The following is a 12,913-nucleotide window of genomic DNA, read 5'->3' as shown; positions in this document are numbered from 1 at the left end:
TCTTTATTAACATTTTATAAGCCATGTAATGATCTAAAACAGCGTGATAACTATCATTAATGAATTAGTTCATGAGAATTTGTACGCATTCTGCCATGTTCATAAAACTTACCTAATTATATTTAATTGCCTACTTGTCAGTCAACAAAAGAATTGGTCGATAGAAAAGTAATAATCACATGTTACTTAATACAAGTTCCTTGTAAAACAAATTGTGAATGTCTAGTGTTTAGACATAAATTACGTTTTTCTCTACTGTCTCATATCCTTTAGATATCATACTTCACTCAAAGCTCGACAAATCAGAATTAAGAGGAAACAATTTACATTTTGATAAAATTGAACAAAGGTACAGTTATAAAAATGTACATAAGAATCATCTACCGTACTGATTCGTGCACTACCATTGACTAATTGAAGATGGACCAATCGGTGTATTCTAACTTGGTCGAGATCAAAGCACACGTTAGTCGAGACATTATCATTCTAATTACATTGTACGGGTAGAGTACATATTGTTACACGAATCTTTTTTTAAGACCTGGAAAGTTTCAGTTCATTTTGAACTGCACTGAAAAAATAAGTACGACAATCCAGATTATCGTTTTTCAAGTTTTGATCTTCAGCCGAATCCGCTAAAATCAATTTTACTAACCCTCTAATACATTTAATTACTGAAAGATAAATATTAAAGGCTTTGAAAGATTTTTAACATCGAAATGCTTCCATGAATATCAATCATGTATACTTTACTAATTGATGATTGGAAAAGTCCTAGCAACCTAAAGTATGCTTTATTTATGCACAATTATTAAGACAGTTGGTTTTTTAGTATATAATCACGACATTTACTTAATAAAGATCAATCATTAGTACATAAATATCTACTTCAAACAGCCCAAAGGTTACTTGTTCAAATCGTGGTGCAATTAAAATCCCCTTTCAACCTCTATCATTATCATTGCATATTTCAGATAACCTAACTGAAATTATATTGTATGCACATAGTTCTATACCAAACGACATGCAGCACTCAATACAATATTTCAGTACATTGATCGATGAACAAATACATACATGTACATAGTATATTCTCATGGATTCAAGTAATCAATCATTCGAATAAACACATAATGGATAGTATTTAGATCCTATGGTCAAAACATCGTGACAGTCATTTGATCAACGGCACACCTATGATGTTTGTCACAGATAATTTGAATATGGATAAAACTTGATGATTTTAAGAGGCTATAACGAAACATACCTAGACAAATCGTTTGCTATTTTTTCAAACGCCTAGAAAAATTAAGACTAATCAAATTTTTAGAGAAACATTGATATTAGGTAACAACTGACGAAGCATGACTTTATCAAAATGAATAGTACATTGTTAGTTACTTAGTCTGAATACTTATTTCGTTACATTGAACTTATTAAATAAGACTGTAAATTGAGGTAATGCAATCACAGACACAAAGTATGCAGAATAAGTGAATTATTTAGTGAACCAAAAGTTAATATCCATGATGACTAAACAGCTATCAACGAGTGCAATGGAAGTCAGGATTTTAGATTTAGCACGTGGCGACACTTAATGCAGACACGTGAGTTTTACACACGAAGTTAAGTACAACAGTTTCAGAAATTAACAAAGAATAGATTCTTTGTTTTTCCCGCTGTCAAAAGACTTAACCGTGGGTTACTTTTACGAACAATCTGACGCCCAAAAACAGCTCAAACCCTCTGTTCGAAATAGTTGGAGTTAGTGAAAAACCACCGCTTATTGATCAGAAAGTAGGCTCTTCATTGAACGATTGGAATAATGTTCTTGATTAGTCTAAGGGTAATTGATAGAAGAGTACATTGAAACCCACTTTCACACCCCTAAACTTTTTGTTAAGCATCATTGTATTTAATAGACTTATAAATATACAGACAACTTGTGCACTTTTTTTATTTAAATTAGTCAAGTGGTATTAATCGTCACTGGATTCAACGAATATCACTTTATATCTTATTCAGTATCATATATAAAAGTATACATTTAACTGTGGTAGGTTTTACCACCACTTGATACGATGATATTTATCTCTCCTTAATACGGTTGAAATTCACCAGTCACAGCTTCTCACTAGAACTCTGGAGAACATCGCTTAAAATCATTTATATGATTTGTTAGCACTAGAGGTTGTTCAACTTGTAGTTCTAAATCACCTACACCTGTTACCCCTAGTGAAGGAGCATAGGCCACTGATCATGATACCCCATTAATCCCAGTCCTGGGCGATCTTTTCCAGTAGCTATTCATTCTTTTGATATCTGCTTCTAATTCCCGACGTAATGTGTTTTTTGCCCTCCCACTTTTCGTTTTCCACTAAGGTTTCCAAGTGATCACTTCCCTACAATCGCCTGAACTGATCATTTGTTCTACTCGCTTGAAACAACTTTCACATTCCTCACATACGAGTTTCATCATGAATGATACTTTTTTGAGATCTTGTTAAGAAAAATCACTCTTAACTGTTTATGCTGAGTACTAGTTTTAATATACATGACAATACCACAAAGTTTATCTGCTTTCTTAAGGTAGAAATATATATCATGACTTTTACCTATTTATCCCCATGCTCATTAAACAAAACATGAAGCACAAAAGATCGGATCGATAGAGACTTCTAGAAGATATATGTTGCACTTGTTTGACATAACCTAATGTTTAGATAAAAAACAAAGCCCTAAACGTAATCGATCAATGAGTGATCCATGTCGTGTGTGTTAAATTATTCTTAGCACCAAATGAATTCTAACTCCGCCTATAGCTCTTCTAGAGTTACTGCCGGTCCCAAGCCCGGGTAAAGGAGGAGGGTTGGGCATGGGGTTAGCCACCCCATCCCGTAGAAAAACTAGCTAAAAAACGCTAAGCAGAAAAAATAATTCAAACCATTTAAACTCTGCCCTGGGAATTAAAGGAATAATTATGACGCCTCGTGATGAAAGTCGAGATTTTTCGGAAGTCAAGAGGCCGATGCTTTCTAACAACCAGAGCAACACTCTTTATAGGTACATCGAACATCCGGACACTGTGGGAGACCGGGAAGACCAGTCAAACAGCAATGGAAATGAGGAGATGCAAATTGGCAGTACTCGGAATCAGCGAAACCCATCGGACGCAAGCTGGACAACAAAGGCTAGGTACGGGAGAGATGCTGCTGTACTCCGGTTACGAAGCGGAAAATGCTCCACACACTCAGGAAGTTGCTCTAATGCTCTTCAGAGAAGCACGAAATGCACTTGTAGGATGGGAATATCATGGATCCAGAATTATCAAAGCATCATTCAAAACAAAGAAGCAAGGGATCACAATGAATGTTATCCAGTGTTATGCACCCACCCATGATAGCAACGACAACGATAAAGATCAGTTTTACTCAAGCTGCAATCAATCATAGCCAAGTACTCAAGAAAGAACCCCACCATCCTGATCGGAGATCTAAATGCTAAAGTCGGAGTGGACAACACAGGATATGAAGATATAATTAGACGACATGGACTAAGAGAGAGAACTGAAAGTAGGGAGAGATTCGCAAATCTATGTGTATTCAACAAATTGGTTATAGGCGGCATAATATTTCCACACAAACGCATACACAAAGCTACATGGATCTCACCGGATCACACCACAGAGAACCAGATAGATCATATTTGTATCAACAAAAAAGTCCGAAGGACAATGGAAGACGTGAGAACCAGGAGAGGAGCTGACATAGCTTCAGATTACCATCTGGTTGTGGCCAAGATGGGACTGAAGCTAAAGAAACACTGGACAAACAGCATTACAAAGGTTCAATACACCATTCCTTCGACAGACTGACAAACTTAACGAATTCAAGTTAATTCTCAACAACAGGTTGTAAACTTTACAGGATCTACTGAAAGAACAAGAAACTACGATAGAGGACAACTGGAAAGGGATAAAAGAAGCACTAACTTCAACGTGTCAGGAGGTTCTGGGTCTTAGGAAGCTTCATCATAAGGAATGGATCTCTATGGGAACGATGGACAAGACTCAAGAAAGGAAGAACAAGAAGACAGTAATTAGCAACAGTCGAACACGAGCAGAGAAAGTCAAGGCGCAAGCAGACTACACAGAAGCAAACAAGGAAGTGAAGAAAGCATTAAAGCCGACAAGCAGAAATACCTGGGAGAATTAGCAACGACGGCGGAAAAAGCTGCAAGGGAAGGGAATATGAAACAACTATATAGTACAACGAGGAAACTGGCAGAGAGATATAGCAAACCAGAGAGACCAATCAAGGACAAAGCAGGAAAGACAATCACGAAGATTCAAGAACAGAGAAAAAGATGGGCGGAATACTTCGAGGAACTGCTATATAGGCCAGCTCCATTGAATCCACCGGACATCGAAGCAGCACACACTGGCCTTCCTATATCTGTCACTCCACCAACGACCGAAGAAGTCAAGATGGCCATCAGACAAATCAAGAGCGGGAAAGCGGCAGGACCTGACAATATACCAGCTGAAGCGCTGAAGTCAGACATTGAAGTAACTGCAAACATGCTTCACCTTCTATTCAAGAAGATTTGGGTAAAGGAACAAATGCCAACGGACTGAAAAGAAGGATACCTCATCAAGATACCAAAGAAAGGAGATCTGAGCAAATGTGAGAATTACAGAGGCATCACACTGTTGCCAGTACCAGGAAAAGTTTTCAACAGAGTGTTGCTGAACCGGACGAAAGACTCAGTAGACGCCCAACTTCGAGATCAACAGACGGTATCCCATAAGGATCGGTCGTGCACAGACCAAATTGCAACACTACGGGTCATCGTTGAACAATCAGTTGAGTGGAATTCGTCACTATAAATCAACTTCGTTGACTATGAGGCGTTTGACAGTGTGGACCGGAGAACATTATGGAAACTTCTTCGACACTATGGAGTTCCTCAAAAGATTGTCCACATTATCCAGAACTCATACGAAGGACTACAATGCAAAGTGGTGCATGGAGGACAGTTGACAGATGCATTTCCAGTAGGGAATAGAGTCAGACAAGGCTGTCTTCCCTCCTCCTTCCTTTTTCTTCTGGTGATTGGCTGGATTATGAAGACTTCGACATCTGAGGGGAAGCACGGAATACAATGGACATCTCAGAACCAATTAGACGATTTGGACTTCGCAGATGACCGAGCCCTCCTATCTCATGCACACGAACATATACAGACGAAGACAGCAAATGTAGCAGCAGCCTCTGCATCAATAGGCCTCAACATACACAAAAAAAGCAAGATTCTCAAGTACAACACAGAGAACACCAACCCAATCACACTTGATGGCGAAACTCTGGAAGAGGTGGAAACACTCACGTACCTGGGAAGCATCATTGATAAACAAGGAGGATCGGATGAAGGTGTGAAGGAGAGGATTGGAAAGGCAAGGGCAGAATTTCTACAATTGAAGAACATTTGGAACTCTAAAAAACTGTCAACTAACTTCAAAGTGAGAATCTTCAATACGAACGTCAAGACAGTCCTACTGTACGAAGCTGAAACTTCGAGAACTACTACATCCATCGTCATGAAGGTACAAGTAATTATAAACAGTTGTCTACACAAAATACTCAACATTCACTGGCCGGATACTATCAGCAACAGCGTTTTATGGGAGAGGAAAAATCTGCTTCCAGCTGAAGAGGAAATTAGGGGAAAACGTTGCAAGTGGATAGAACATACATTAAAGAAATCACCAAACTGAATCATGAGGCAATCCCTAACTTGGAATCCTGAAGGGAGACGGAAAAGAGGAAGGCCAACGAACACATTACGCCGGGAAATAGAAGCAGATATGAAAAGGATTGCCCAGGACAGGGTTGGACGGAGAATGCTGGTGGGCGGCCCATGCTCCTCCACGAGGGGTAACAGGCATAAGTAAGTACCTACCGAATTCTTTTGATCAAGTTGCAATGAGAGGACTAGTCTAATTAACTCAAGATCGCATAGGGTATGAGGAGATGTTGAAGGTAGTCAATAGGAAGCTCTGGATAAGTGTTTCGCACCATTTGACACTTGTTAGCAAGATGTACCTGTAATCTTAAGGGAACTGATGCACCCTGGAGGATTTGATTATGTATTACCCAGCTTCACAGTCGCAGATGTAACCAGTGAGCTATTCGTGCTGAGATGTATTTACGATTGACTGATAAGTGGATAGTGGCCTATGTCAAGTCCATCTTAGTGCTAATCAAATCCTATTGATTAAACGGATCGTTTATTTCGCAGTACAACGAAGAAACCATTAAAAAATCTCAAAGTTCTTCTCTTTAACTGGTCTGTACGCTGATTGTGCAACAGCACCCTCAAATCATGAATTCAATGAAATAAGTTGGAATCATATGCATTCATGTCATTGATATATGCAATTATTTTTGTGCACTTTAAAGAAACACAATGCATTGGTCAAAATAGAATAAAAGCTTGAAGAGTAAAAGATTTTGAAATATTAGTAGTATCAACAGAAGTATATGAAATAATGATTTAAATTAAATGAAATTATACGTCAACTTAGTTTGACATTTTGAAGATCAGTGATGTATTAATCACTCTATACTTTTTGCCGGCGATATACACTTTCCTAATGAATATCGCTAAAAGCTTTCCTAACATCAAAAAGAAAAGTGGCAATACAGGCACTAACACACATCTGAACTGTGTACAAGCCAATGTAAACAACATAACTATGAGTGGAATAGTGTAAGTTACGAAAAACATACTTCACTTTGGACCAAAAAAAAGAAACAAAATAAAAGATGAAGTGATCACGAAGAGATAATGAAAAAAAATTGTAATAGTTATTACAAAATTTACAAATTTGGAATTTTCTCCGCATATTTCCGCGTAAACTCTTCAGCATTTTTGAAGAATTTCTTTTGATCCTTAGCATATTCTTCAGCTAAGTCTGAACGTAGAGCATGTTCAACTTCCGGTGCATGAAGCATTGCAACAAGTGCTTGAATAACTGTAAATAAAGTGAACACCCAGTAAAAGCGTTTCCAAGCAATTTTAAAGCGAAAATGATGAGATTGAAGATTTAAGACGAATTTTAAAATCATTTTCCGAACCCAACACTTTAAATGTAAAATATATCAGACTTAAATCGGACACATTAATGACCTAGATTTTTTAAGTCTAATTTATTCCAAGTACACGTTTGTGTATTTAAGCCACAATTCGCGAGTGCAGTGAAGCTGGAAACAACAACTTACTTTCTCAAATGAAAATGAAGCAATGTTTAAACCTAAAAGTTAAATACCAATTAATTTACTCGGTAAGCCTACACTTCACATGACCATGACATGACTCATAATCGATAAGTCTTAAAAATGATGATAACATACTTTCTAATTCTAGCCAAAATATTACATAAATTCGACTCATAAGTCAAATGTAGTTATTATATGTACTAGATAATGGAGAAAAAAACAACCTGGAGTTGAAAATAATACCTCCTTGACCAAATATTTAAGATTAAATATACAAAACAATAAGTAATAGATGAACCAATTAACATAATTACAATAATCGTGAGAAGTTTTGTTGACTTTTAAGATTTAAAGTGTATTATATACAAAATTTCTAGACAGTGCATCTTGGTAATAAACCAATGACTAAGTTTTACTAATCGAATGGGGGGATGTCTTAAATGAATCCTTTTACGAAATCATACAGAATACAGTTCTAAAATCTGATAGTAATGATTACGAATGTTCAGCCAAAACACTGCAAACCAATTTGAGCACGAAAAACTTTCGTTTATGAATGAGCTGTGGAGTATTGGTTGCACCATACTCGAAAATGCATCTTACTTAAAAATACACTGAATAAGGTGCATGAATCTCAAGTTAGTATGAAGATTATATCAAAATGCATTTAGGTAACAGTTATGTGATAAGTCCAAAATTGAAAAGTTACGTATTTTATATAGCCCATAATAAACATGAAAAATATCTAAACTATAAAAAGATAGATTAACAGTTTATTTATAGAAAACAACGCAATGAAATATTGTGCATAAAACTACCTTACCACCTCTACACGAAACTGAATATTTTCTGAGCATTCACATAAAATTATCAAAACTTACCGTGTTCTACTTTAGTAGCAGGTTTCCAATTTTCTGGGTTAATTATTGGTAGACATATTTGACCTTTTTCATCAATATTTGGATGATATATGCGTGTTTTAAATATCACTTTAGGAGGTTTGAAAGGATATTCAACCGGAAAAGTGATTTCAATTTTGAAAGCACCCTTATTATAGGGAGGTTCATCCTAAATCACAATAAACATAAAAACACAATACCTTATTTATATAAACATATTTTCCATTATATTTATTTTACTCACGTACGATTTGTTCCGGAGGCACTACATCGCATTTTAATTTGAATAGTGGACTTTTATATGTTTGTTAAGCGCAACGTGCAGGCTGGTAACGATGTTACATGAAGTTTTTCCTAAAAAATTTTGTCCCAACATCTAAAAAACCAATCTCAACATAATGAATGTTGGTTAGCTTAGTCATAATTCTACGTAAAAGCCATCGTTATGACCAGGTGTATAAATACATGGAACTAATCAAAATATATAGTCCTAACGATTAATACGCGTACGTGTCAGTACCACTAAGTAAACATTTAATGATATATATATATATATATCACTATAAGTAGTAGATGTATATCGTGTTAATGCCCTACTCACTGCCTTCTCGTGGTAGGAGTGTTGTTCACGAAATTAGGAGGACGGAGAGCGAATGTCCGGAGCTTTAACCGGGTCGGTTAGTACGGAGGATCCATCTAGGGGAGTTTGGAAACCCTGGTTCCAAACCAATGGTGTACATGGGCTCCAGTATCCTGATGGAACAAATGGCGTATGAACTTGTTGTTGGTCGCCGGCTACCATGGGACTGCGTCTCCTAACGTTGATCCACTGCCTTGTGGATCAGATCTTTAGGTCGAAGGCTCCGGATTTGGCCTCTTAAGAAAACCACCTGGTTCGGTCTGGGCACCCGGGAAGTATCAGAGCCCACACACAAATCAAGAGACTTGTGTGGTGCATATGTATTCGATGCCCCTTTGTAGTAATAATAATAATAATAATAATAATAATAATAAATGCCCATATTAGTCACTGCTACTTTAAGAGAATTGAATACTTTCTTGGTATGGAATATGGTAAATTATTTGTCGAATGCATATTTAGACGTAAAAATTACATTAGAACTCTCCTTAATATACAAGTACGTATAGTTTGCTACTAAACTGATAGCATATGTTAACATATTTGACAACTAAACGCGATTAACATAACATGAGATGAGCAAATAGCGTGAATATACTTTAAGAGTCGCCTGGAATAGCATTTACGCACACTGTAAATTTTAATGACACTGTTTTGTGAAAAAAAACAAATCCCTTAAATCTTTCCGGATTATTGGAACACAACAAATTTACAGTCATTTGTTGCTTAAGGCAGCATAACTAATGTCATATTTATCTTAAATCGTGAAATTGTTTACGTCGAAAATTGTGCTTACCAAAACTATGAATCCAGTCCATGTTAGGAAGTTTGGTTCATCATATGTCACATTTCTAATCACATTTTTGATACTTGAGTTGATAAGAGTTTCATATTCCTGTAATACCCCAAACAAACAGAATTTGGAAGTAAGAAAATGGAAGAACCCAATACTTTTTGAGTAACAATTATTGTATAAAGACTACAGACTGTCACTAAGAGTCTAATCTTCAATAATATCACATATCTTGACTTATCAATGTAGTTACTTGGTGATCCACTTACTAAGTAACTGAAAAGATTCGGATCCTAGCAGGGGAATGAGTCGACCTAAGTTATCGTACCTCAATGATCTTGACTGCTGTTAGAGGTATGAGGGCAGTTATTACATTCTGGCTGCCCACACCGTGGAAGGGTTCTTCCAGAAATACCTGAAAATGAAATTGGGTTAGAAATGGTTTTGGTGACTTGAGAGTGTGACTGCAGTGCCAAAGAGACAACTGCCTGAGGTCGGTCATACACGACCTTTTGGTGAATAATCTCCGTGCTAGCTCTGTACTTGTTGGGACCTTACCGCTGGAGACGGAAATCCATGGGATAAGGCGAGGTGTGCGTTTTTAGGGTCGACCTTTTCTAACCCCACCCTCCTTGTGAGAAGGTAGCATCGCTGTTATGCTGGTTGTCTGAAGGAAACACCTTACTGCCGTCACACCTCTGTACAGTCAGCAGTATGACTTCGCCTTCGGACCTTGGGTTTGCTGCTTTTAGTCTTACTGCTTTTTAACCGACCGGCCTGACATGATAGGACCTTGAGGAACGATTGTTTCAGCCAGTATAGCTCTATTAGTTTATTACGATAGGCAAGCCCGACCACTACGTCGAGGTAGCAGTAAGGGTTGGGTTAATGTAGTACCTTACAAGCACTACAATTAGCCACATGAATTTGATGTAATTTAGTAACCAAGCGGTGGCTAAAGTGAGTCATAGGAAAGCTAGGGGTATCTGGATCAAGGTGCAACAAAGAAACATCTGTCCGTCGAATTGAATCGTGCTAGTAAACTCAAACTACCGGACTGTGTTACGGGAGATAACCACCGTTAGTGAATTTAGACACTGAAAGGTAAGATTCAGAATTGTTTAAAATGGCGTAGATGCACTCAGAAATTAGCATCCCCAAGACCTCAAATTTTAGCATATCTTCGTACATACCCTCTTCTCAAACCAACTTGATGTTCAGTGTCCCTCACATTTAAAAACAAAAGGTGATGAATGTTTATTTTCAACCAGCTTACTATTTTGACTCTGCACTTATATAAGATTTTACGAACGAGTTTAAAATCAATAACAAATACATGGTGGTGAAATATCAACCAAACGACTTAAGGATTCTTAAGTCGGTATTATCCTAGACTGAAGTCTAGGATAATACCGTCTTTACACCATAAAGGTTTCTTATCTTTCTGACGGAGAATAGTGAGCTTGGCGTTAGCTAAGAAATCCAAATTTATATTGTTTTTTACTCATGAACAATAGATACATGTGGGGTAAATGATTTTCAAGTGACTAACAGTGCAACAAGATAAGCGTCGTTGAGTAGCTTGGGAGAGACACCATGAAAACACATAAACAGACACTAAGTAGTGAGTCTAACTAGTGATGAAAGTAAGTAGTACACCTACAACTAACCTTTTTTAACCTACGAACTGCAGCAGACATTAGCGCCGAAAAACCTAACAAAACCTAGCGCTGAATACAAACATATTAAAACGAGCATGATATTTGATTTCTTACATAAATTAGGCTTGCAAGGTATATCGTCAAGAAACTGAAAACAATGCCATGACCTGGAGGTATATATGATTTTAAGAATTTATTAGTGGAACAATTATGTCCTAATTAACGTGTATACAAACTCTAGGAATTTCTTGGACCGAAATGGCAAAATGCTGTATCCCTGTGATCCACGTCTAGGTCGTTAGAAGAGCGTAATTATTGCTTTCGTTTCTTAAGCACACGAAAGGGTGGATCATCGGTTAACGACAGAAGTGATTGAGGACTATCACATGGACTAACTACCCTCAACACGGGATTTCAAAAGTCCAATAAATGTAGATAATTCAGTCGAAGGAGTCACTAGGATGTGACATAGCTATCTCTGCTTGGATTAAATTACACAAGTCAGACTAGAGCCACAAAAAAGTGAGTGCGCTACCTCATGCTTCAGATTAGAGCGACCCCATCTTAGCTGTGTTAATATCTCCCCTACTCGTCAGCACTGTTCATTTTGCAGGTAGCATACCTGAAGATCTGCTGAGCAGTGTGTTTCTACTACTCCTCAAACCTTTTTAATTATTCTGTTAGTTTCAATGGAGTAGTTTTCTTTATGAGCATGGGTGATGTAAAAAGGTCCTCCCAGATGAGTTTGTAAAAACACTTTTGTATGTTTCTGCGCAAATATGAAAATAATCCGTCCATGTCTGTTTTTTAATATGATAATTCCCTTCCCTTATTGCGATGTGTATTTTTCATCAATGTTTGTGTTTTTTTGTATATTTGCTCACAATTTTGAGATTGATGACAGTTAAGATTGCTGTATTATCTCCGAGTCCCGTATAATAAATATTTTAAATTTCAGATTCAGATTTGTGTTTTAAGAACAGAATGTCTACGGTTTGCATTAGTTCTTTTTCAGCAAGGTTCTGAGTGTCAAGTCTTCTGCTGAATGAGTCAGTTGAAGGTGTGGACACCATTGTTTCGGGTAACAGGTTCCAAGAATTGATGACTTAGTGTGAAAACCTGAATGCCACTGGCATTTTGTTCGTTCTTGGCTGTTCTACTTGTACAAGTAGTAGACGTCTACTATATCCTCAAAGTTTTCACCATCTGGTAGGAAGAGAAAGAGAGAAGAATATGTGATCCGAAATCATTTCTTATTATTCTACACATCGAAAGCAGATCACCTCTCAATATGTGGTAGGACGGAGTAAAGCGGCCTAGCATCGGGGACTCAACTATACTTGGGAGTTCATTTGCATGCAGTATAAAAAGCAAATGACATAGAACAGCCTAGCGGTACTCCACTAAGTGCTGGTTTCCGGGTGGAGCACTCAGAATTTGTCCCTACCTTCTGTCTATGATCTACCAAGAAATCCTTGACCCACTATGGAGATACAACAATCCCCAAAATTTCCAACTTCAAGAGTAGACTGTTTTGGCACCTTACCCAATACTATGCTGAAGTCCATGTAGACAACATCCACTGATTTCCCATTGTCTAGAGCCCTTATCGATCTCTCTCTTGCTATCAGGAAATTTGT

At 37.3% G+C, this 12,913-nt stretch overlaps 1 protein-coding gene across 1 annotated transcript; it reads right to left on the bottom strand.

Annotated features, from left to right (window-relative positions):
- Positions 1 to 6,400: 6,400 nt before the first annotated feature.
- Positions 6,401 to 11,330, bottom strand: Smp_004350 (ubiquitin-conjugating enzyme E2 l, putative). The gene is made up of 4 exons (XM_018790735.1): positions 11,283 to 11,330; positions 9,616 to 9,714; positions 8,162 to 8,348; positions 6,401 to 7,036 (listed from the first exon to the last, which is right to left on the bottom strand). Exons 1-4 carry the CDS (start codon positions 11,310 to 11,312, stop codon positions 6,882 to 6,884), a joined length of 471 nt encoding a protein of 156 aa, XP_018645976.1. The 5' UTR covers positions 11,313 to 11,330; the 3' UTR covers positions 6,401 to 6,881.
- Between the last annotated feature and the right edge of the window lie 1,583 nt (positions 11,331 to 12,913).

Source organism: Schistosoma mansoni (genome assembly GCF_000237925.1).
Source record: "Schistosoma mansoni, WGS project CABG00000000 data, supercontig 0037, strain Puerto Rico, whole genome shotgun sequence".
NCBI lineage: Eukaryota > Metazoa > Platyhelminthes > Trematoda > Strigeidida > Schistosomatidae > Schistosoma > Schistosoma mansoni.
The sequence above is the reverse complement of the archived record's forward strand: the minus strand, read 5'-3'. Positions and strand labels throughout refer to the sequence as shown.